The sequence below is a fragment of the Marmota monax genome, unplaced genomic scaffold (genome assembly GCF_021218885.2).
Source record: "Marmota monax isolate L192 unplaced genomic scaffold, Marmota_monax_Labrador192_F-V1.1 WCK01_AAM20220418_F8-fsc00029, whole genome shotgun sequence".
Lineage (NCBI taxonomy): Eukaryota > Metazoa > Chordata > Mammalia > Rodentia > Sciuridae > Marmota > Marmota monax.
Genome location: NW_026693024.1, coordinates 14031215 through 14057514, shown reverse-complemented (window position 1 = coordinate 14057514; position 26300 = coordinate 14031215). Strand labels below are relative to the sequence as shown.

The 26300-nt window shown below is 42.8% G+C and overlaps 1 protein-coding gene across 1 annotated transcript; it reads left to right on the top strand.

Annotated features, from left to right (window-relative positions):
• Nucleotides 1-162: 162 nt before the first annotated feature.
• Nucleotides 163-26028, top strand: Mcur1 (mitochondrial calcium uniporter regulator 1). The gene is made up of 9 exons (XM_046453467.2): nt 163-646; nt 6987-7103; nt 16683-16786; nt 17237-17338; nt 18604-18645; nt 19467-19538; nt 22548-22601; nt 24508-24622; nt 25951-26028. The coding sequence occupies exons 1-9, from the start codon at nt 229-231 to the stop codon at nt 26004-26006; spliced, it is 1080 nt and encodes a 359-aa protein (XP_046309423.1). The 5' UTR covers nt 163-228; the 3' UTR covers nt 26007-26028.
• Nucleotides 26029-26300: the final 272 nt, after the last annotated feature.

The window sequence follows — 26300 nt, the reverse complement described above, 5'->3', positions numbered from 1 at the left end:
GGGATCATTAAATGCAGGATCAGGAACATGCAAACCCTGGCAGCAACAGGGTCCAGCCGGCTCTGCACCGCCCTCGCGGAAGCCCAGTGGGGGCGGGGCTTCGCCTCGCCCCGCCCCCGACGGGCGGGCCCCGCGCTGCCGCGTACGCTCGCTCCCGCCTTCGGACTCGAGTCCGGGTCCGCGCGGGAACGCCATGAGCGCGCGCCCGGGCCAGTGACCCTCTCGGGGATGGACTGCGGCTCGGTCGCGGGCGAGAGACCGAAGCACTCGCTGAGCCGCCGGCGGCTCCTGCTCTTCCTGCCCTCGGGCCGCGGCGGAAGCCTAGGCGGCCGCGGAACCCCCACGCGCCGCTACGTTTCCCTGCTGCCCTGCGGGCTGGGGTCGCTGCGGCCCCGCGCCGCTGGGGCCCGCGGGGGCCCGTCACGTGCGGCCCCGCTGCTCCTCCTCCTGCTCGTGCCCTCCCCGCGGCTGGTCGCCGCCGCCCCGCGCAGGCCCCTGGCCGACTGGGGGCGCTCGCGTCCTGGCCCCGCCGTCCCCGCGGCCGGGCGCGGCGGCGCGTGGAGGTGCGCGCTGGGCCGCGCGGGCGCGGGCGGCGCCCTCCACCTGGGCCGCGGCGTGGCGGCCGCGCTGGCTTCCTGCAGGCGAGGTGAGTGCCGGGCCGGGCGGTGCCCTGGGGGAAGGCCCGGCGGCGCGCAGGGTGGGTCAGCCGAGGTCCCGGCCGCCTCGCGCTCGCGGGCGAAGGTCTGGCCCGCCCTCGAGGACGCAGTCAGCGAGCTGGGCTCAGCGCCCGGGAGTCCTGGGCAGCGGGCGCCTGCCCGGACGAACGGCGGCCCCGGGAGCGCGCTGCGCGTTCACCGGGAGGGTCCCGCGCCCGGCGCCTCGGATGGGCTGCGCCTCCCAGCTCGCACCTGGAGGCGCGGGGGGCGGGGGGGGGGGAAGCTGGGCCGAGTGCAGGGCGCGTGCGCGCGTGGGGGCGAAGCTCGGGGAGGGCGGGGGGTTTGACAGCTCGAAGCTTCATTCACGGAGCTCTTGCGCCTGGGGATTTAGCAATCAAAAATCTTTCCTCTCTGGAGCTTCATTCCAGCAGTGGAGATGCCGTAAACGTGTGTGTACCTAACCCTAACCCTAGACTTTTTGCATATACCTGGATTTTAATTTGATAAGTGCTACAGGAAAACAGTAGCGGGGAAAGAGTTGGGAAGTGGGGTGGGTCTCCAGTTTTGAATTTAAGCAGTGATCAATCACAGTCGGCTTCATTGAGGAGATAGCATTTTATTAAGGAGGTGAAGGAGGAGATCCTATGTGAGAACAGGAAAGTTAAACAGGCTGGAATTTGCTGAAAACAAATTGCTGATAAAAATATAGAGAGAGTATTCAACAAACTTGGTACACATATCACTTGGGATAATCTATACATTACCTATTAATGGCCATCAAGAACCGCACCTTTTTTTCATATTTTTTTCAATAGCAATGTCCGATAAACATTGGCTGCATCTCAAATTTAAGAATAGCGTTGGCTGGGGGAGAAGCTGATTATTAGAGCAACAAAGCAAGGGAGTTTGTGCGCAAAGGGTGGGAAGGAGTACTGAACTCTCAGCGTCCTGCAGTGATTAGGAGCAGTATGGGTAGGTTTGGTCTTTATTTCTGTATTTGTCTTTTGGTTGCTCTTATTTTGATAAACGGATAACTTCCGATCTGGTCTCCTCTCATAATTTGAGACTGTGGGCAAGAGAGTTTCTTTGTCCTAGGCTTGCTATCATTGTGCCAGCAAAGTGGTACTGTTGTTATGGTGTCAAAGCTCTCATTCGTCAAGAGTCTTAAAAATAAGGGTAAATGCATCAAAGCAAGGAAACAGAACAGAGACAGGGTTAAGGAAGCATGTTTGCCCACTAGCCATCTGTTAATGAGCAGTTTGGGTTTTTTTGTTTTTGTTTTTTTTTTTTCCTGTCCAGTGATTGGCTTGCCAGCCACTCCCCCCAACCTCTTAGCAGGTCACGTTGAGTAGGAAATTCATACCTGACTAACCTTGGGCTTCTTTTGTAATTGTGGGTTTTTAATAACCTTTTGATATGCTAAACATCTCCTGAAAGGAGAATTACCTATTAACACTTTAACTCAGCTGATTCACTTGCTCCTTGGTTATCTGTGGGCTTTCAGAGCACTGTGTCCTCAGGTGCTGACCTTTGACAGAAAGCAAGATGGCATTCCCTTCTCTCAGCAGGGCTGAGTGCCAGTGGAGAGGTGGCCAGCCCTTTTCTCCACTTTTCAAAAGGCAATGTTTCTTTCAAAAAAGCTTGCTGTGTCTGGTTCCAGTCATTTTTGGAAAAGAAAAAACATAAAGGTCTGCAATGTTCATATCAGCTTTAGCTTCTGCTTAGAAAATAGTGGCATGGTTATTTGCTTTATGGGTGTGGGTGTGGTAGGAGGTTATGTTTTAAATTGCATGAATTATTTTGTTATTAGAGACAAGGAATTTGGGACCAGAATAACCCTGTCACTCTTCACAAGCCATTCTAGAAGTCCTGTGTTCAAGATCCCTGACCCATGGGACAGCCCAACAGAGTTTAAGGTGGGTGAGGTGGCCTTAGAGGGCCCCTTGAGAAGTGTTTCGTCCATTCATTTACTTGCCACTGTCCCTGGAGGGCAGATCTTGGTCTCTTATCAGGGCCAATTCCAATCTCAGGGCTGATGGAGACATATGATGAGAAAAGAGGTACCAAATTTAAGTGAGCTTATTTATGAAAAGGGAAGAAATGAGGTGAAGAGGAGAAAGGAGTCAATCCCAGAGTTTCTAAACAGTCTCATAATCTAGTTCTTAGAAGCCATTACAGTTCAGTTACAAAAAGTTAAATATCTCCCTCCGTTTGCAGTTTGCCAGGCCCTCCTCAGGGCGTCTGCTAGATGCACAAGATAAAAAATGAGTCAGACTGGGTATTCTTGGGCAGCTTGACTCATAGATGGTGCACTGTGGCAGGAAACTCGGTGCTGTCCCAGAGCCACGTGTACAGGCTGAGAATACCAGGAGCAGTAAGGCTGCTCCCCTATCTGGGTGGAGGAAGCAGAGAGAATCATAAAGTGAAACGTAATGCAGGCCTGGAACATAACGTATGCTTAATAAACTGCCCAGTTAAAAGAGAAGCGTGTGAAAGGATGCTAACAGTGTAACAGGTAGGAGAGGAAAGCACGCCAAACTTAAGGCATGGAGCAGCGTAGGTGCCAAGCTGAAAGGATAGCGTGGCTGTAATGGGAAGAAGGGCTCGCGCTCCTGGGCAAGCGCCTTGTGCTCAGAACAGCTCCACTTTGAATGAAAGGGTCGGTTTTTACCATCAACACAGGCACCAGTGCCTTTTCTATTCTGTCTCAGCAAGCAGTGCTGATACAAACGTCATTACATCTCACGCTCATTTCGGAGCCGACCATGACCATTGCTGCTCTCCTCCCAAACTGCCAATGGTTTGCTAACAATTGCTGTAGGCGGCAGAGAAGTGTCAGATCTGTGGGGTCTTGTCCATGTCACATTTTACCTCCTGTGGTTGTCATAGACCATTTAGGAGTGAAGGATGGAGAGTTGTAGTTGATTGGCTCAAGTATCTTGCTGGTCACTCAGGCCACTAAGGAAACCTTTGATCTCTGAGTTAGCACAGGGCTCCTACTTTCTTGCCACTCCTACAGCACCCCGCCTCAGACTAGCACCAGTCCATGGCATAGTTAGAAGAGGAAAGACACATAATTTAAATTTAAATTAAATAAAATTCTTTATTTAGATTGTCCACTCTTTTTCTCCCCTTTTTTGGTGTCAAGATTTTTTTTTAATATGATGGTAATAAGAAGCTATTATATTGAAATGTTTTTGGTTTTGTTTTAGTTTTAGTTTTTGGTTTTGTTTTTGTACTGGGATTGAACCCAGGGGCATTCTACCACTGAGCACCCCAACCCTTTATATTTTTTATCTTAAACTTGGGATCCTCCTGCCTCAGCCTCCCAAGTCGCTGCTGGTATTATAGACATGCACCTCTGAACCCAGCTAAATGTCCTTTCTCGACAGAATTTTAAAACTGTTTTAGTAGTTCATGAAATCCAGAAGCCAAGAAGCCATTTCAGTACTGTGTAACCTCCCTCGGATAAAAAGGCCTTAGATCTGCTGTTAAATGTATCACGATTCATCAAAAAGATAGCATGAAGAATGTTAGAGCTCGTCTCTCTAAGGACAGGCTTTTGCAAAGACACCACAAGAAAACTACAGAAAAATATTCTCTATGAATATAGATAGAAAAAGCCTCAACAAAATACTATCAGACAACATATAAAAAAATATTATGTACCATGATCAAGTGGGTATCTCAGGGATGTTAGATCATTTAACATCTTAAAGTCAATTCATGTTATATTACCTCATTAATAGAATAAAAGTCAGAACCCACAGGATCATTTAACAGAGAAAGAACATTTGTAATATTTAACACGCTTTCATGGTTTTCTTAAATTTTATTTTTACAAAACAAAACCTCAATAAAATACGAATAGAACCTGATAAAAAGCATCTACAGAAAGTCCGCCACTAATGTCGTATTTAATGGAAAAAGCCTGTATACTTCTAAGATCAGGAACAAGGAAAGGGAACCTGCTTTGCTCTTCTATTTAACATCCTACTGGAACTTCTGGCAGGGCAGCTAGGCAGGAAAATGAAATAGAAGGCATCCAGGTTGGAACAGAGAAGTAAAGTTCTCACTGTTCTCAGACGACGTAGATCTGTGTGGAGAAAGCCTTAAGGAATCCATTGAACTGTTAGAATGAATAAACCAGGTCAGCAGGATTGCAAGATCAGTGTGCACAATAGTTGTGTATTTATGTACCAGCAATAAACTGTCTGAAAATGAGAGTGAGAATGATTCCATGTACAATAACATAAAACAAAATAAAATACTTAGAAATGAATTTGACAACAGTCATAAAACACTCAGAAAACTAAGAAGCATTATCGAAGAAATTAAAGGCCTAAATAAATGGGAGACTTACCATGTTTATTGATCTGAATTCTTAATATTATTGAGGTGGCAGTACTTCCTAAATTGGTCTATAGATTTAACACAGTCCCTCTCAAAATCTCAGTTGGCTTTTTTGCAGAAATTGACAAGCTTATCCTAAAATTCATATGGAAATGCAAGGAACCTATAATAGCCAGTCTATCTCAAAGAAGAGCCATGTCCAAAATCCACTCACATCAGAATATATGAAGAATTCTTACAGCTCAGTGATAATAAGACAAATAACCTAATTAAAAATAGCCAAAGTAGGGGACTGCGGTTGTGGCTCAGCGGTAGAGCGCTCGCCTTGCACTTATAAGGCGCTGGGTTCGATCCTCAGCACCACATAAAAATAAATAAAATATTGTCTCCAACTACAACTAAAAAAATATTAAAAAAAAATAGCCAAAGTACTTAAGTTGGCATGTCTCTAAAGAAGATGTACAGATGGCCTATAGGCACACAGACATCAACATCATTAGCCATCAGGGAATGAAAGTCAAAACCGCAAAGAGAAACCACTTATACCCACTAGGATGATAACAGTTTTAAAAACATTATAACAAAGGTTAACCAGCATGTAGAGAAAGTAGAAGCCTCCTCCCCTCCTGGAGAAAAGGTGAGGTAGTACAGTGCTTTGGAAAACAGCCGCAGTCTCTCAGACTCAAAGAGCCCTCATATGATCCAGCACTTCACTCCCAGAGTTGAAAACACAGTGGCCATGGAACTATTCATTATAGCCAAGAAGTGGAGACAACCCATGTCCTTCAGCTAATGAGCAGATAAACAATATTTGGTACAGCCCTAAAATGGAATATTACCCTAGAATATAAAGAAAGTCCTGGTGCCTTCTACAGCATGGATGGCACTAAGGGAACAAAGCCATTCCAAACTTCCCATGTAATTCCATTTGCATGGGATTGTCTCCTGCCATGTGGGTGCAGGGAAGGACTGAAGGATTGGCCCTGAGGGCTGAAGGGTCAAGCAGGTATTCTAAAGGTGAACGTGGATGAGCAACTCTATAAATAAAAGCAATTGAATTTTACATTTTAAATGGGTGGATTCTATGGTATATGGAATCTATCTCCTTAAAGCTTATGAAAAACCAGATAGTCAGGGTGTTGGTGTGGTTCAGTGGTAGTGCCCACCTGGCACACCAGAGGCCCAGGTTTCCATCCTCTGCACAACAAACAGAAACACGGCAGTGGCTTTTGGGTGAGCCTTGTTAGATTGAGGATGCTGAGCTGCTTTTGTTTACTGTTACCCCAAAGCCTGGCTCCTTTTTCTCTCTCAGACTTGTGAACCAATCTCCACCAAGCACTGATGGAGCAGTAAGAGAGACGTTTACTCTTGGCCCAGAATGGAGGTGACAGATATCAGAACTCCCCTTCCCACACCCTGGTGTGTGTGGCTGTGGGGCGGGAGAAATCTCTCTCCCCCTGTCTCTTGCCCCCTTCTCTATGTGGGCATATATATCCATATGTCTGTATATTATTTATATATATATATATATAATATATATATATATATATATATATATAGAGAGAGAGAGAGAGAGAGAGAAACAGAGGGGAGAGACATGCTAATCAAGGGAAGGGGTGTTCTTGGGTTTTCTGGGAATGGGCGTGGGTCTTCCAGGTATTCAGGCACCACTTTTTGCTTCTTTTCTGGCTCTTTTCTGTTGTCATTGTCATGGCATTTGTCTGCTGTCATGGCCTGGGGGTGTCATTTAGCATGCAGTTGGAATTATAGTGACATTAGAAGTTGACTGAGGGACTCTAGCAGCCATCTCTATCTAGCCAGTTTCAGCCAGCCACCTGAAGAGGGACTTCTGTCCTTCAGGTATCCTGACCTCAAAAATAAGAAGATTGTGATGGGTTGGAAATTCAGCAGGGTCACCAGGCCTGCAGCTTAGGGGGAGGCCACATTGTTCTGACCCTGCTCTCCTTTCCATTCCAGAGCTGAGCCTGTCTACGGGGTGCCTGCAGCTGGAGCACAGGACAGAGTTCACCTCCTCTGGGATTAGGAAGCTCTACTTTGACACCCATGCCTTGGTGTGCCTGCTGGAAGAAAATGGTAATCCCCTTACCCCCCTGAGTGCCCTAGAAGACCACAGTGAACAGTGACCTCCCGTGTTCCATTCACTTTCACACGTTTCTCTTCAACTCAAGTCTACAAGTGACCTTTCCATCAGTCTCCTTTTTAGGTCATTGTTCTTTTGTTTTGTTTTGTTTGGGTTTTAGTTTTGTTGTTGTTGAAGGACATTTTTGCTTCATCAATACACTGGAGACTTCCTCCACATTTTCCCTTTGTCTAGGTGAAGTGCATTTTTATAACATCACCATGAAAGTTTAGTGTTATAGATAAGACTTAGATACAAGTTAGCAAAGCTCAAGAGTGATTTCTGACAGTGGGACTGTAGCACAGCAGTGACAGTCTCACCACTGTGCATCCTGTGTGCCTATTAAAGTTTTGTAAAATGGAAATGTTGCTGAGCAGCAATTATGGATTATTTTAACTTACTGTTCTTTTTTCTTTTCAATATTCAAATTAGCAATTTCACTTATTGCTCTGGCATAGATAGCATTCATTGAAGGTGCCCTTAGAATATGGGGAAACATTCTCATACATGATTATATTCAGACAAATATACCAATTGTGATTCTCTATTCTGTGGCACACATCTTCTCAAAACCAGAATTCCAAATTCACATGGATTATGCTTTGAAAATAAACATATCTGTGTTTTTACTTCATTGGGTAAAGTTGCACATGTTTACATTTGAGAAGCTTCTGTCTGTAATGTGCTTCACATGCCTAAGTCAGGATGGTAGGATGAGTTGTTCTGTGCCTGTGGTGGTGTCCAAAGCACAGGGTTCAAACCCCGCCTCTGCCAGCTTCTACTGACATAACTGTAATGAAATGAAACTTCTTCGTTTTCATTTGCTCCTCTGTAGCATGAGTCTAATAAGAATTCCAAAGAACTTTTTGAGCACTTAAATGAAATAATGTCCATGAATGCAATTTGGTAAAACCATTAAGTGCTATATAACGTGTTTCACAACTTTTTTTGTCAGACTTTAAAGATCAGTGTCTGAGGACCCTACCTCAGTGTCTGAGGGCCTGTGGAAGGGGCTTTTCCCTGGATGGGGAGGGGCTTCAAATGACTGGCAAGGGTGGAGCCCAGGGAGGCTCTTAAATGAACACTCTGTGCTCTCTTTCTCCAGAACCTATCCCCTGATTAGCAGAACTTCCTAGAAGTCTGCTATCTGACTGTCCCAAGTGTGTCCTGTTCTCTCATTCTTGCAAATTGCACCACCTAACTCAATAGGTTTAAAGCTTAACTTTCGCTTTTTCATATCCCTTTCTTCTCCCACGGGTGGTTATTAACTGTTTGGCTTTGGTTTTGTTTTATCATCTGTGTAAGTTCTATATCTCTTTTTCTTCCTTTTTAAATAAATTTATTTTTAACTGATACATAAAAAGTACACATTAATGGGATGTCCACCATGCGGCCTGCGCATTGGTTTCATTAATGAGGTTCGTGGCATAAAAGTTAGCTAGCAGAGATCGAAATAAAACACACAGACTCAGTTACCTTTTTCTATGACCAGGTCCGAGACGGCTCCCCTCTCTGGCTCCAACCTCGAACCACCCGTAGGGCAGCAAGGATTACTCAGGGCTAGCAGGAGAGAGAGAGAGCGAGCACGCCAGGGAGTAGCCTTTTATTGGGGAACAAGAAATTCAGGGGAGAATTCCATCCAATGAAGGTTGAGGGGGGGGGGCCACACTCCAAGGTCAGGGTCAGTGATTGGGGCCCCGGGGTCAGTGGTCAGTCACACCCCCACACTGACGGGTTCTCTCATCAGGAGAGGGCCGGGAAAGTTCCGACACAGCCAGAAGCCTCAAACCCAAACCGGGAGTCGCCCAGTCACGCATGAGGATGGCTCTCCACATATTCCCCCTTTCTATTCTTAAAAATGAGGCGGCGGTTCACTCTTTGGAGTTTCTGTATTCTTGTTCCGAAGACTCGCCATCCTATAATTACAACACAAAAGAGAATTAACAGCAAAGAGAATAATCCAATAATGTACCAGGCCGAGTGTTTAAGAATATTTCCAGGGTTGAATCCATTCAACTCCTTCAATATTTGGTTTGCCAAAGAAGAAGGATCTGAAAAATCAGCTCTATTATTTTGAATGTCTTGGATATGGTGATGAAGTTCCAGAATATCCAAGCTATTATTACTATTTTGCCAAATACCTAACAAATGGTTTTTAACCTTCTCCCAATCCCAGAGAGAAGCATTGTACTTGGCAGCTGTAACACAAACATACTTATAATTGGCATGGCATTTAAGCCTTTCCTTAAATTTTAAGGCTGAAAGTTCATTACCTATGTCTATAACAGTCGCCTCTAAGGCGTTTAATTTAGTTTCAGTCCTTTCATCAATATTTACTTGATTACACAGAGCCTTGGAAGTATTTTGAGCTAAATTATTAAGAAATTTTGCATGCTGAATATTTTGAGACAATGTCAGAGACGCAGAGACAGTTGAGGCAATAAAGGAGACTAGCGCCAAAACACCAACAATTATAACTCCAATAGCACGTTTAGGTCTTGCTAGCTGGGCATGAATTTGCTGCAAGACTTGTAAACCAGTATCAGCATACCATGGCTCTGAAATATTAGCAGGCAATAAAACGAAAGAGGGCTGATATAGTATCAGCACTCCTTTTCCTCCATTATACCTAGTAATACAATTGGTTAGGTTACATTTATTACAAGTAACAATATATCTGTCATCTATCCATTTAACTTTTACATTTCCAATAATTAAAACATAAGGAGATTGGACACAGGCTCGTAAGCCATAGCAAGATCCCTCTTTACAGTTCTTGCCAACAAATTTTGGTAAAGGTTTGTCTGTAAAATGTAAGAATTCTGAGGCAGCAATTAAACGCCAAACATCCTTTTGAACACCACCTTCACTATAAGTTAAAATATTACTAACAAATCCTGCAGGTGTCATAGCAGAATTTTTTCGTAATTGTCTCTCATCAATTTTTGGAGACCAGTCTAAAATATACCCACTATCTTTAGACACCTTATGTTGTACAGGAAAGGTATTTACACAATCCATCTAGGAAAGGTGCCAATCTCAATTGTAGAACTATTTGGACAGTGGGGTATCTGTGGAGGTTTTGCAGAAATGACTGGCTTGTTATGGGAAAGTCCCATCTTAATTACTGATCTAGTATAAGGTCTTAAGTCCCCATAAATAGAATTATTTGTCAGTCTAGGTCTGCCAATCGCTGTCTTTTCTTCGAATGATACTTTCAGACAGCCAGCATGTTTATCGTGTGACCAACACAAAGGTAATTGGGCACTGTAGCCAGAATAATTAAATCTAGTCACATGATTGGGGGTAATATGAGTATCTGTAAATCCTCCCATCATGAATGAGTCATTAGTAAATACTGGAATAGATTCTCCAGTCCACACAGCTGGGTGTACCAGGGGTGGATCTGGGAAATATGTCCAGTAAGTGTCTACTTGATCCCCCTTTACCTGACAGCCCAGCAGGGCAATTACTGTTGCTACCATCATCACTGGGGTCCTGTTCTCTCCTAGGTGTCGAAGTATTCGGGAAGCCTGGGTTGTTAGCTTCTTCACATCTTCCCATGAAATCAGCTTTTCGGCTGGGTCAATCTGGTCTTTCTTCATCCTTTTCCGATATCTCCTCCTTTTGGATAGGGGCTCCTCCGGGTCGATCCTCAGTCGCTTGAATCTGGGTTCTATCTCTTCCATGTCTAATAGCACGTTCAGGTACCCAAATAGGACGAAAAGAGCTTTCTGGGAAAATACAAGCATGACCTCTGCCCCACATAAGCACCGGATCTGGGCCTTTCCACTGACCAGTCTGTAAATCTTTCCACAAAACTCTGCCCAAAGGGCCTGTTACTGAGGGAGACATTTGCCTCTCAGCAGCAGTGTGACCTTCTGCGTCACAGTTTAAAAAAATTAAAACAAACAAAGCATGATTAAGGCTATTTTGGGGAGTCACAACCCTATTCCCCCCTTTTAATTTTTGTAATTGAAGCTTAATAGATAAATGAGCTCGTTCCACAATGGCTTGGCCTTGGGGGTTATAAGGAATTCCTGTTTTATGATTAATTTTAAACTCTTGGCAAAATTGTTGAAAAGAAGAGCTTACATAAGCTGGAGCATTATCCGTTTTAATCTGCATAGGGCACCCTAAAACAGAAAAAGCTGCTAGGCAATAAGAAATTATATGTTGAGTATTTTCCTTAGTACGTGCTGTGGCAAAAATAAATCTAGAATAAGTGTCCACTATGACATGCACATAACACTGCTTACCAAATTGAGGAATATGAGTTACATCCATTTGTCATATTTGCTTTGGTTTTAATCCACGGGGATTTACCCCTGATGGCAGAGATGGAGTGTGAATAACACTTAGGGCATTGGCTTACAATCTGACGAGCTTGTTCTCTAGTAATATTAAATTTTTTTATGTAAGCTAGAAGCATTTTGATGATGCAAGGAATGGGAAGCTAGTGCACAGTCATATGAAGACATCTGTTGACAAAAAGTTACTAATTTATCAATTTTGTCATTACCTGAAACTAAAGGTCCTGGAAGATTAGTATGAGCCCGTACGTGTGCTATGAAACATGGGTATTTTCGCATTAGCACTGCCTTTTGTAAATTATGAAATAATTCAAATAACTCTTGTGATGAAGTATACCCAATAACTGAAGTTTCAATGTTTTTACTAACTCCGACTGCATATAAGCTGTCAGAATAAATATTAATAGGCTCATTTGAAAAGTAATTTAAGGCACAAATCAGAGCTTGAAGCTCTGCTCTTTGGGCAGAAGTATAAGAAGTTTGTATTACCTCTGTGTGAACACGACTATAAAAACCTGCTTTACCTGAGTTAGAACCATCCGTGAACACCGATAAAGCTTCATCTATAGGATGTGCACGTACAATCTTTGGAAAAATAAGTGACGTTAAAGATGCAAATTGTATAATCTTATCACGAGGATAATGGCTATCTATCTGGCCAGGAAAATCAGCAAAGGCTATCTGCCATGAACTAGAAGTTTGAAAAAGCCAATTAGTCTGCTGAACAGAAAATGGAATGATTATGATATCAGGCTCAGATCCAATTAATTGTAAAATCCTAGTTTTGCCCTTAATTACTAATTGAGCTATAGAATCATGAAAAGGAATTAATGTTTTTTGAGGGGAGTGGGATAAATAAATCCACTCAATAACTCCTAATCTTTGCCATATGGCTCCTGTTGGGGTATGATCAGTTGGAAATATTAATAAATACACTATTTCTTTAGGATCAACTCTAGTAGCATGTTCAACTCTCCTTAAAGCTGTTCTAGCCTCTAAGGTCAGCTGGCGTGGAGAGGTTGGAGAGGGATTTCCTTGTAATATCTGAAATAAAGGACTTAACTCAGAAGTAGTTAGTTTTAAGGATGACCTCAGCCAATTAATATCTCTTAAAAGCCTTGAAAATCATTAGGGGTTTGTACGGAAACTGCTTGTTTCGCTCCGGTAAAATTAAAGACGGCGGCCCCCATGGTCGGCGCGATGACGTCACATTGCGCAACCATCACCTACTTCCTCATTCTCGGCCCGGGGGCGGGCCGACCAGAAGTTTGTGTTCCGGCCAGGCGGAAATGATGACAAGGCGGGCTCATCCGCGCCATCTTGATCCGCCACGTGGGGTTGAGTCCTGCAATATCTATTATCACCAGTAGATGGAGCCCTGAACTTAAAATTGCGCATGCGACACTCCCGCGCAAAATGATTATTTCTCCCGCAAACGTAACATTTTCCGCGGGGTTTTTGTGCTAAATCTTGTGGACTCAAAGTTTCCTTTAGTGCCTCGGCTAGGGCTATTGTCTGCAAATGGGTAGAGTCTATGTTAGAACATAAGCGAATAAACTCGGAAATTGTCCCTTTTTTACGGTGCGGCCTAAGAACATCTTGACAATACTTACTTGCATTTTCAAATGCCAATTGCCTAACAATGAACTCACTCGTCCCCGGGTTCCCGATCGACCTGTTTGCAGCCTGGTACAATCGGGCTACGAAATCTGAGTAAGGTTCACTCGCACCTTGCCTGATTTTGGTAAGAACTAAATTGGATTGGTCCTTAGGGACAATCTGCCTCCAGGCACGTTTCGCACAATCAGTTATTTGATTGTATACTACAAATTTATAATTTAACTGTCTTTTTATGTCAGTAAATTCACCTGTCCCTAGAAACATTTCTACTGGCGTTTCTATATCCTGTCTTTTGTTCTTTTCTGCCTGTTCAGTACAAAAATCAGTCCAATAAGTTCGCCAGATCAAGAAATCTCCCCCACTCAGGCAAGATCTAGCTAAAGAAATCCAATCACTAGGAGGAAGGGGCTGCGAGCAAATATTTTCTATCAGGCTCTGTACAAAAGGCGAATTTGGACCATACGTCTCACATGCACTTTTTAGTTCCTTAATGGTTTTAAATGGAATTACAGCATGAACTCTAACTCTCTGATCTTGCTCATTAACTTGCTCAAAAACTGGAAAAAGTTGGAAACCGCTAGTATCCTCCCCATCTTCCTGTGCTTTCTTAATACCTCGCTGGAACGGGGTAAGAAAAGTCATTGTTAATCCAGCGTACCTGTTAAATTTTGTCCTTTTAGCAGGCACTGGCCGAATTCGAATAGCCTGGGCAGGCGGTGTTAAACGCAGCCTGTTAAGATTTCTCTGTAAGTCCTGAATTTCAACGTCTGATTCTTCTCCCTCAGACTGTGATTCATGGTCAGACTCTGCGCTGTCGCCATTTTGAAATTGGGCTTCTAAGCCATGTGGCTGAGAAGAACTCTGTGCCCCTCTAGGAATCTCTTCCGGATTCTCCTCTCCAGGAAGATCCTCTACCTCTTCCGGAGGGCTTTCTAGGACTTCGGAGGTTTCTCCTCTATGATATTTGTCCCTATAATCTCCCTGCGGGCTAGCCTGGTCTTGCAAGTTTAAGGTCACATTCCTAACTTTTGGTTTGGCCCCTAGCGTCTTTGTTTTTAAATGACTTAAGGGAAAGGGAATTAACTTAGCCTCAGGCGGATTTTCCATTTGAATAGACTTAATAGCCCTCTGCATGCCTTTTTACAGGTCTTCAGGGGGCCACGAACTTTGGCCCATATACTCAGAAAGACAAACTTCCAGAGCTGTCCAAGTTCTCTGAATACTTTCTATGCCTCCAGGTAGTTCATTAGAAAGATAAACCTTTTGTAACTTTCTTCCTAATTTCTCCCAAGTAGATAAATTTGGAGACTCTTGTTCACAAAACCAAGGACAATATTTGCCTACAATCTTTAAGAATTGTAATAACTGAGCTTTCTTTATCTGTTTTCCTTTCTGATTAATTATACTGTCTAAAATAGATACATTTCCTTATCAGTAGAAGTTGAATTTCCCATTTTAATTAATTTAACGTCTCTTTCCTTCAATATCTCCAGGTACTTTTGTGACTCTAAATTGTCACCACTTCCTTTATCTTATCTTTATAGCAGGCTCCCACTCAATCTAGCTAATCTAGAATGCCCCACGTTGGGCGCCAATTCCACCATGCGGCCTGCGCATTGGTTTCATTAATGAGGTTCTTGGCATAAAAGTTAGCTAGCAGAGATCGAAATAAACACACAGACTCAGTTACCTTTTTCTATGACCAGGTCCGAGACGGCTCCCCTCTCTGGCTCCAACCTCGAACCACCCGTAGGGCAGCAAGGATTACTCAGGGCTAGCAGAGGAGAGAGAGAGCGAGCACGCCAGGGAGTAGCCTTTTATTGGGGAACAAGAAATTCAGGGGAGAATTCCATCCAATGAAGGTTGAGGGGGGGGCCGCACTCCAAGGTCAGGGTCAGTGATTGGGCCCCCGGGGTCAGTGGTCAGTCACACCCCCACACTGACGGGTTCTCTCATCAGGAGAGGGCCGGGAAAGTTCCAACACAGCCAGAAGCCTCAGACCCAAACCGGGAGTCGCCCAGTCACGCGTGAGGATGGCTGTCCACAGGGATGTCTGTCTTTTTCTTTTCCTCATAACTGTTAAGTCCTAATTATGTTTAACCAAGAACTCTTAGTAAAGTTTTAAAGGTTGCAAAATAACATGATCATTTTCTAAATATTAGGAAGGCAGAAAAGAAAACCAAAAAACCTCAGAGCCCAGTATCCCAGAACTAGACAGTGAACATTTTGGTGGGGACCCTTCTGGGTGTTTCTTCAAGATGTGCTTGACACACATTTTGAAAAATAAAAGACTTTTGAATAAATTGGTAGATCTTTGGAGGTCCTTTCTTCTCCTTTCAAAATCGTTGTTACTTATAGTCCCATGTTTAATCTTACCCAGACAGATTATTTTATTATTCAAGCAAACAGAATGTGTATTATTTAGAATGTACTGATTCTTCTGAAGCATTTAATAGAAGGAATTTGCTATTCAGGCACTCAAGTTTTAAATATTTTGTTAAATTTTCTACATGAAATATGAGTTACAGACAACAGTTATTAAAAACATTAACAATGCCAAGTTGCAAATCTCTATAATTTGATTCACCATCATTTGTTGAGTGTTAAAAAATATCTTTTATCCAACTTGGACCTCCCAGACTATTGACTGAAGGAAAATGTTGAGGGAAAAAATCAAAGAACTGATTTTATCATTTAGCATTAAATAAGTTAATGTTGCTGAAAGCTCAGTCCTTGGCTTCAATCCAGTAAGGAAGACACGGTTTTGAGAAAATGGGAAAAGAAGGTTTATTGCTTTGCTACCAAAGGAGAAACATAGGGGACTCCTGTCCCAAAGGCTGTGATTCTGCCCAGCCATAGGAACAGGGTGCTTTTATAGAAGTGATTCAGAGAAAATTAGATTAGGAAGGGTAGATCAGGAAGTAGATATGATGGAGGGGCAGATCAGGAAGAAGTTTAGGGAAAAGACAGACTGGGAAAAAGAGAAAACATGTAAGCTTCAAAGCTACCAGGGATATAGTCAAAGCATCACGTGAACCCCAGTTACATTAACAGCTAGATTACCATTTGTACAGTCAGTAATTTGATATGTGGTAGATAAATTGTCCACCATAGAAAATTTAGACAATTTAGAGAAATATAAAGAAGAAAATAAAATTTCCATGAATCTTCGTTAAATGATCGAAACAGTCTGGGGATGTAGCTCAGTGGTGAGGTGCGTGCCTGGCATCCTGAAGCTGGGAGTCCTGTGCCTGGCACCACCCCAAACAACAACTTGTACAAACAGTCCTGCATCTGTAATTTGGAGTCAGCCTTTTATCACTTGGCAGACCCATCTGAAGACATGAGTTTTGGCAGTGGGAGGGGCGTTGGAGATCATAATGACCTGGGCACCTGACTGGGTGTGGGACACTCTGGGATGTTTCTTACCCGTCAGGGTGACGGGCACATCCCAGCTGTGGCTCTCAGCTCCGCCCTCCTGCCCGCTGCTTCCCTCTTGTTTCTGGGTTCAGAACGGAACATTCACGTGGGCATGGATTGTCTTATCCTGACAGCTGCATTCTTCCGAGTGTGACCATATTCGTGTGTGTGCTTGCTTAGGTTTTACTACTCAACAAGCAGAAATCATTGTCTCTGCACTGGTCAAGATCATGGAGACCAATATGAACATCGTCTACAAAGACATGGTCACCAAGGTACAGCAGGTTAGTGTGGTCCTGGTGGGTGAGCAAACTGGAAATCTGAAAGTGGGGTGTTATTTGTAATTAGTATTCATGAAACTTTTCAGATAATAGTTGGTTGAAAAATATATAGTAATTTTAACCATAGGAGGCAAAAGAGAATAGAGCATAAAATTAGACTCTTCATGCTTAAAAGTTCACTATGCTCAAAAGCTGTCTGTCCTGGTCAGGGTACTTCAATAAATGGAGATGTGGCCAGAGTCGTGTCCTTGGTCCACAGACTTGTGATTCACGTGGTGGTGATCTGTTGCATGGTTTGTTCTCCCCGTTTTCTCACCTTGAATAGTGGTGACCTTACTGAGCCCCCTCCAGTCCTTATCTGTCTAGTTCCTTGTGGCAATGACAGCAGGTACAGACACCAGGAGGTGGACTGCTGGGCTCACTGGATTGTATGTGTCATTTCTCTCTTTCTAGGAGATCACTCTTCAGCAAATAATGTCTAAGATTGCTAATGTGAAAAAGGATATGATCATTTTGGAGAAGAGTGAATTTTCAGCTCTCAGAGCAGAAAATGAGGTAAAAACTACAGATCACTCATAAAATATGTTACATTAAGACACTGAGCTGGGCACGGTGGCACACGCCTGTAATCCCACCAGCTTGGGAGGCTAAGACAAGAGGATCACGAGTTCAAAGCCAGCCTCAGCAACAGTAAGGTGCTAAGCAACTCTGTGAGACCCTGTCTCTAAATAAAAATACAAAATAGGGCTGGGGATATGGCTCAGTGGTTGAGTGTCCCTGAGTTCAATCCTCAATACCAAAAAAAAAAAAAAAAAAAAATTACACCGAGGTAAAACACACACACAGATGGGCAGTGCACAAGATGGGCAGTGCACAAGTGTGTACCACCACGAACTTCCAAGTATGCACCCTGAGGAGATGCGGGGGCAGAGCGTCACCCATCTCAGGGTCCTGCTGGTGACCTCAGTCAGGTCAGTGTTTGCAGTGCCACAGAAGTATGCCATTCTGTCCTCCTGGGGTGTGTGGGAACGATGCCCAGCTGAGGGCTGTCCAGGTCACATGCTACTGCACAGGTCCCTCTCCCTTCTCCAGGCAAGGCACGTGGCTCATGGGTCAGCACTTAAGTAATCGTTCTCTTTGCATCTTCCTTTTATTTTCAATCCTATTTAAAGCCCATAAGGGAAGGCTATTTATTGCCTGTTGATTTTAACCTCATAAGAAACCTTATCCTTAAAAGGTAAAGTCTGAACTCTCAGAGTCATCCTCAAAATCAGTTATTGAGGGCAGAATTAGTTGGAAAACAAATTTTTTTGAAGGAAATATTAAAGAAAGCAAGGTTACTGCAAGCAAATGTTAAAACAGTTGTGTAGCCAAGGGCAGTAGTACACACCTGTAATCCCAGCAGCTCAGGAAGTTGAGGCAGGAGGATTGATTGCAAGGTCAGAGCCAGCGTCAGCAACTTAGCAAGACTCTGTCTCAAGATAAAAAGGGCTAGGGATGTGGCTCAATGGATAAGCGCCCTGGGTTCAGTCCCTGGTAACAAAAAAAAAAGCAGTTACATCACTAATTTTACACAACCTTCAAGATGAATTAAAACTAATTTCAAGGTCTGCACAGGCATAGAGTATGACACATTTGAGCTCTGAATATTGTCAAGTTTGTGCTAAATGAGGGAAAAAGTTTAAGAACTTGTGCATAAATACATGTTGTAGTATTTGTAGATTATCAAGTTTTATGTTTTTCCTACAACTTTCTAAACATTTTTGTTACTCTTTACAACTTTCTAAACACATCCTTGTTTCTTTTTAATGTGTTTTTAGAAAATAGAACTTGAACTACATCAATTAAAGCAACAAGTAATGGTAAGATTCTCTTTCCTATATGCTGACTTTTTAAAATTTTATAAGCATAATGTCAGAAATAATTATATACTTTTAAAAACTTAATTCTTGGTGAAATATTTATGTAATATGCTTCAAAAGTTCACATTGCAAGACTTAACACAGCCAATGAAAAAGTCGCCAGTGTCTAACCAAATTCATTAACAAAATTGCCTTCTAGGAGGAGTTAAATCATTTTAAATCAAAATGTTTGTGAAGTAACCAAATGGAGCCCTTAGATTTCTCTTAAAAGTGACTTTCTTTAGAAAATCACATGTGATTTTTAAATGGTTACCAGGCCAGCTGTGTTTGGTTTGGTGTGGTTTTTTAAGGAGGAGGAAAGAGTATTGATTTTAAAAAAGAAAAGATTTTGATGAGTTTCAAAAAGAAGGCTTTACTTCAACCAGAGCTTAATGTTTCGTCTTGGCTTTCCATAGTTACCTGGGGAGCTGCTTTATTCCTGAATTCCACAGGGGGTTATGTAGGACATCTGGAAGTAAAGGCACCTGTGGTCCCCTGCCACCCAGGAGTTTGAGGGCAGCCTGGGCAACACAGAAAGCAGTAATGACCCACTCTGGGCTGGCATGCCTCTCGGAAGGGACTCTAGTCTATACATGTGGCTGGAAGCCTGAAGACAGGGCCAGCCTGGCTCCTCCACAGTCCCCTGACATTGTTATCCCTGGCCCCACCTCCGGCCGTGCCCTTCCCTGGCTGGCTCCCTTGGGCAGGTGTCCTGGGCTCAGGTCCTCAGGAGCTGTGAATTTCTGACTGTGGATTTCTCTTTGTTTTTGCCTTTCTATTAGGATGAAATGATCAAAGTCCGGACAGATACCAAATTAGACTTCAATCTGGAAAAAAGCAGAGTAAAAGAATTGGTATGTTCTTCTATTAAAAATAAATTATGAGGGGCTGGGGTTGTGGCTCAGTGGTAGAGTGCTTTCCCAGCATGCACGAGGCACTGGGTTCAATCCTCAGCACCACATAAATGTAAAATAAAGAAATTGTGTCCACCTAAAGTTTAAGAATAAATATTTTTAAAATAAATAAATAAATAACGCGTTCATTTCTTTTCAGGATGGAGTGCTTAGTTAAGTTCTAAGTTTGCATACATGTCACAAGTATTGTTAAAATATTTACCAATTTTTAGTGTTAGACAACACCTTTTCACTCTGTTTTGGAATAGGGCTTAAATTTGATGCTTTCAAAATTGCTGGGCAGGGTAGACCATGCTTGTAATCCCAGTGGCTCAGGAGGCTGAGGCGGAAGGATCACAAGTTCAGAGCCAGTCTCAGCATCTTAGTAAGGCCCTGTCTCTAAATAATATATATTAAGACCTGGGGATGTGGCTCAGTGGAAGCACCCTGAGTTCAATTCCCAGTATAAAAAAAAAAAAAAAAAGTAATGCTAATATTAAAATCTTGTTCAAATTGGGTTTAAACCTTTGTTTCAGAGATACTAGATAATGTGTTACATAGACATTAATAAGCAATTTAAACTCAATCTTGATCTATTTAATACTGACTTAAATCTCTGCAGGCCCTCATTTTGAAAAAGTTGATTATTTCAGATGAGCAATATTAAATAATACTAAATTCTACACAAATTCTGGATTAAAACATATTTCTGGGGCTGAGGTTTTGGCTCAGCGGTAGAGCGCTCGCCCAGCACGTGCGAGGCCCTGGGTTCGATCCTCAGCACCACATAAGAATAAATAAATTAAATAAAGGTATTGTGACCAATTACAACTAAAAAAATAAATACTTACAAAAAAACATATTTCTGTTTTGTCTTTGTGTGTGGTGCTGGGGTCGAACCCAGGCTAGGCAAGCGCTATACCATGGAGCTGCACCCTGTATATTGTCTGTTAAATACAGAGAGAAGGTGTTATGTTGAAGATGCGTGTGTTGGATTTGGTTTTTAGCCTGTCTAGGCATTCACCTCTCTGCTCAGGCTTTCTCTAGATGGCCATGTTAGTTAGGTGCCTTTCTTTTCCTTGGCTTAATGACAAGTGGGCACGTGGGGCATATTCCCAGCATGAACTAGTGTGGATGCACCTGCAGACACCGCCTGTGCAGACTCATTTTTCACAACTTCCCTTTAGTCAATGTGTGCTGTAATGGTAAATGGAGCTAATACTGCAACTCGGATAAATGCATAATTGTATTTTGGAACTGCTGCTGGACCTCAAGAGTTAAATTGAACTTCATTATACAAAACAGTTTCATGCCCATGTTACTCATCTTCTAGTCTCAGGATACTTATCAGCCATGAGATGAAATCACCTAGTCTCCCTAAAACAGTAGTGACCGCAAGCACATGACTGCCACCTAGGAGAGACACTTTTGGTCACCTTTATTCTCCTGGGTCATGTTTTTAAGTCTGAATTCATTTGATTTAGAACAGCAATCAAGCTGATAAAAAGCACATCTAGGAGATTAGAACATGGGAAGTGAAGGTTGATTAAAGCCATGAATCTGTGACTTACTCACCTAGCTGGGAAGCTGTTCCTGGTGATGCTGAACCTGCAGTAGCATGTTAGCTCATGTGTAGGTAACATGCCTTGGTGGAGATGAGTCATTTGGCCTTCTAATTCCTTTAGTGAGGTTATTAAATTAAAAGTTATATGAACTGTGGCAACATTTACAGCCAGTTTCAAAAGCAGTGTGGTATATAAATATTATGGGGCTTGGGGAGAGGGAACCCCACATGAGTGTCATTTCTACCTTGTGGGATGTCCAGGCTTTCTTCTCTTCTGGTGCCCAAGTCAGGGCTGGTGCTTTAAGGTGTGCGGAAAATCCAGCTCCACCCTGCCCCCTGGTGGCAGCTTGACACCTAATGCCCTGGTCTGAAACCCTGGTATTTGGGGAACATTTGTTCTTTGTTGGTCTTGCAACTAGTTTAGTTTGGGGTTGGGCATTGTTTATTTTTTGTCAGTTTCTTGTTTTGTTTTACTTCTAAGAAATGGTATTTTTATACTCTATTCCCTGATAGTTCTAGGAGGGACTGACTACCAGTTGCTTAGTTCAGGTAGTTCCTAGGGGAACATTTTATACCCAGAAATTTCCTAGATATTTCAAAGCATTAACTTTTTCCTTTATAATAACGTTAATTTAAGTCCTAAAAATCTTCATTTAAACTACAATGTGTCATTTGCTTAATTAAATCCTAATGCCCACTACTGAGGAGATATGTCTGATTTTGATTTTAATGTCAATAAAACTGTACTAAATCCTTTCACAGATATTAAAAGCCAGAGGCAGGAGCCATTTTAATTAGGGTTGGAGCTGGTAGGTTCCTTTGTGACTGGGTGTGACCATGCCGGAGCAGGAGTATTGTTCTATTGAACCCACAGGCAGTAGCTTAGTGTTTCTCACATTTTTGTGTTGTGTTTTATAATCACAGTGCAGTGTCTGTGTCACAGAGAACATTCCTTGGAGCTATCTTTTCCCCAGCTTTCTATTGTCCTGGTCTTTCTCTTCACCTCAGTGCTGACCTGTTTTCTTACAGCTGATGGGACAGCTCCTAACTTGAATTGGTTCTCTACCATTTTCAGCCTCTCAGAGCCAAAAAGCCTGTGGCTCAGCCTCCATCTAATCAGACCCACGAAGTGCTACTGCACCAGTGGGATTTAGTGCAGGTTGTTACCTGGTACCACAGTAGAGAGGTGACCAGTGACAGAAGGAGATCCGAGGATCAGAGCAGGAAGTATGAATAAGAAAGCTGAGTCACAGAATCTGAGCCACGGGAGCAGGCTGCTGTGTCCCCAGGGGGTTTCTGTGTCGGGGTGATCTAGGGAGGACTGAGACCAGAACCTCGAAGGCAGCAGAGGAGAGAGGGGCCATCAGGGGGACCAGGGTCTGACCTGCATTATGTGTCTATTTCAGTACACATTGAACGAAAGGAAGCTGCTGGAATTGAGGACAGAAATCATGGAATTGGTAAGAAATGACACTTTGACTTTTCTTTGTAGTTTTATCCATCTTCATTTCATCCTGTTCATAGTTATTGTCATTTGTAATTATGTATTGTGGAAAGATATGCAGCTTTATGTCATGAGGTTTTTAAAAATTGAGGTAGAATATACATAATATAGGAGCTGGGGATGTGGCTCAAGTGGTGGAGTGCTTGCCTGGCATGCATGAGGCATCCTCAGCACCACATAAAAGTGAAATGAAGATATTGTGTCTACCTAGAACTAAAAACTGAATATTAAAAAAAAAAGAATATACACAATATTAAAAATACCATCTTGAGCCAGGCACAGTGGCGCACGCCTGTAATTCCAACAGTTTGGGAGGCTGAGGCAGGAGGATCTTGAGTTCAAAGCTAGTCTCAGCAACAGCAAGGTGCTAATAAGCAACTTAGTGAGGCCGTATCTCTAAATAAAATACAAAATAGGGCTGGGGATGTGGCTCAGTGGTTAAGCACCCCTGTATTCCCTCTCTTGTACAAACAAACAAACAAATAAATAACCATTTTTACGATTGTGGTTCAGTGGTATTTATTTTGCAAAATTAAAACTGTATCCCTTAAACACTAACTCCACACTCCCTCCTCCTGCAGCTGCTGGCAACCACCGGTCTGTTTTCTTTCTTTAGAGTCTGACTGTTCTAGGTAATTTCTAGTAAGTGGAATCATGCAGTCCTTGCCTTTGGTTGCTGGCTTGTTTCACTTTAGCACAGTGTCCCCAGGGTTCACCCACATTGTTGTACATGACAGAATTTCTTCCTTTTCACAACTTGATTGTATTCCATTGCATGTTTAGACCACATTTTACTTATTTACCTGTCAGTGGACACCTGAGTTGCTTCCCTTTTCTGCTATTTTTATGCTACAACAAACATGGAAAGTAAATAGCTCTTGAGCCCATTTTCAGTTCTTTCGGTGTGAACCCAGAAGTTGAGTATTTTACACTTAACAAAATACTTGATCTTGATGAAAATTTAAATCTGTGATTGACAAATAGTAAGGAATGGAGACCTTGTCTCATTTTTTTAATTACGGGCTGCATTACTCCTTTTCCTCTGTCCTCCCTCAAAGGCTGGGATGTAGCTCAGTGGGAGAGCATGTGCTCAGCATGGGCCTGGTTCAGGCCCCAGCGCTCACATGAGGGACCTGTGAAATCTATTAAGAGGCGTCCATGAGAGGATTCTGGGGTGTTGCTCTGGAATACTTTGGAACACATTTAAGCATTCACTTCCTTGTTCGTTGCCTGAATTGGTAATGGTAGGAGACTGCTGGCCTGACCTAGGATTTTCAGTGAAGCCTTGTCTGGGTTTCAGGCCTGAATGCAGTTACATAATGTCAACCTCTTTGCGGGTGAATGTACACCTGGTTTAACTGTGTTGATTTGGGGAAGGACACAAAGAGACCCTTGGTAGCTAAGCCTTGTATTAATGAAGCACTTGATGTCTGAACTACAGAAGAAAGCTGTAAATTACCAACATGGACTAGAAGTAACGTCAAGACAAGCAGGGTCACTTTTGGATTGTCTGAGGAGTCAAAAGAATTTTTGTCAGAGGAAGGGAACACAGTCATTGTATTGAGGGCAGACTGGCTTCGTAATGCTTCATCAGGCTCGGCAACCTCTAGTTCACGAAAGGTTTGCACACGGGTTCTCGCTTTTGATTCTCTAAATAGCCTGTGTGAAGGGCGGCCAAAGGTTGTAGGGGTCTGTTTTTGTTTTCCCAGTCAGGGGGAAACTGAGGCCTGGAGACCTAAAGCATGGCCCCTGGTCTCCCCTAGGCTGCCCGGGGGCTCCCCAGCAGGAAGGTGCTCTGGGATGGAGGGCGGGGGGCCAGGACCTGAAGCCTCCTAATGCTCTGAAGCTCTTTGTTTTGAAAGCATGCCCAGCAGGATCGTGCCCTGACGCAGACAGATAGGAAGATAGAAACGGAGGTCGCTGGCCTCAAAACCATGCTTGAGTCGCACAAGCTCGACACCATCAAGTATCTAGCAGGTAAGCTGTTTGGTGTCTGAGTGTTCAAACAACATGGCAAGGAAATACGTCAAACTTTATAGAAGTCAAATATTGCATTTCATTGATTCTAGCACTTCTTTTCATGGAAAGCTTCTTGTAATTTTCAATAGGTGAAGTATTATTCTTTCATTGGTATTTTTTTCTTTCTTACTATCCTTTCTTTACTCACTAGTAAAATTAAAATAATGGTGTACTTTACAATTGAACAAGTCATAAATTTAATAATATCATTGGATTATGGCTATTGGGATTTTAGAGGAATTCAATAAAGGAAATATTTTATGAATAAAAGAGAAGGTATTTGAGTTGTGATCTTTCTGCTTTGATTGGTAATACTCCTTTTAAGGGGTCATTTTGCATTTGCAGTTTTTGAGCCAAAAGCGGGAATGTAGATTCATGTATCAGAAACAAAAACATAAGCTGGGCAGTGGCGCAGCAGCACCTTAACAAGGCCCCATCTCAAAATTAAAAATTTTAATAAAGGACTGAGGACATAGCTCAGTGGTAAAGTGCCCTGGGATTCAGTTCCCAGTACCGCTCTCCCACCTGGGGATGGGGATGTGGCTCAGTGGTAGACCACCTAACCTAGCATGCATAAGGCCCTGGGTTCAGTCCCCAGCGCTACAGCCAAACAAACAATGCAGAAATTATTTCAAATCGGTTTTAAAAGCTTAGATTAATCAGGTACTTTAAAGTTATAACTATATATATTAAAATATCTGTACCTGAATCATTCACATGTATATGTATTTGCACACACATATGTGGATGTACACACATATATGTATGCTTTGTGACCAAGAGTCTTTGTGATCCTAAACTTTCTTGAGAAGTTCTCGTGAATACTAAATTATTTGTACTTTGAAGTTGATGGTCTCAAGATATGGAGTTAGTTTGTTTTTAACAGGCAGATGTTTCTTGGCATATTAGTGAGCAGACAAGTTTCTGTATTTTTTTGTTTTTGTTTTTGTTTTTTTCCCCCATAGCGGAGAGGTAGTTGGATGTGTTTCCTTAATAAGCAGAGGTTCCTGCACTTCAGGTCACCTCTAGCTTATTTACAATCTTTTTTTTTTAAGAGAGAGAGAGAGAAATTTTTAATATTTATTTTTTAGTTTTTGGTGGATACAAAATATTTATTTATTTTATATGGTGCTGAGGAATGAACCCAGCACCCCGCGAATGCCAGGCGAGCGCGCTACTGCTTGAGCCACATCCCCAGCCCCTACTTACAGTATCTGATGCAGTGTAACATGTTCCCTCAAGGAGCTGTAGTAGAACTAATAATACTCAATTATTTTTTCTTACAGGGTCTGTATTTACATGCCTGACAGTAGCTCTGGGATTTTATCGCCTGTGGATGTAATAAAGGTGTCTATTTAAAGAGATTTCCATTGTTTTGCCTTAAGAATACCAGACTATTGTCTCTTTTTTTTTTTTTCTTGTTTCAAATTTTAATTCTGATTTGACTTAATGCATACTGTTTATTTTTACACAAATTATGGGCACATAGCCAAAGTAAAGAAGTCAGGGACTCTCTGATCATCCTTTTTGCCTTCTGCCTAGTTAACTTGATAACTAAGGGGTGTGGCCCACACCTGGACGACCCACTTAGTGATCCGTGCACTTGGTCTGACCTTGGTGCAATACCGACAATAAG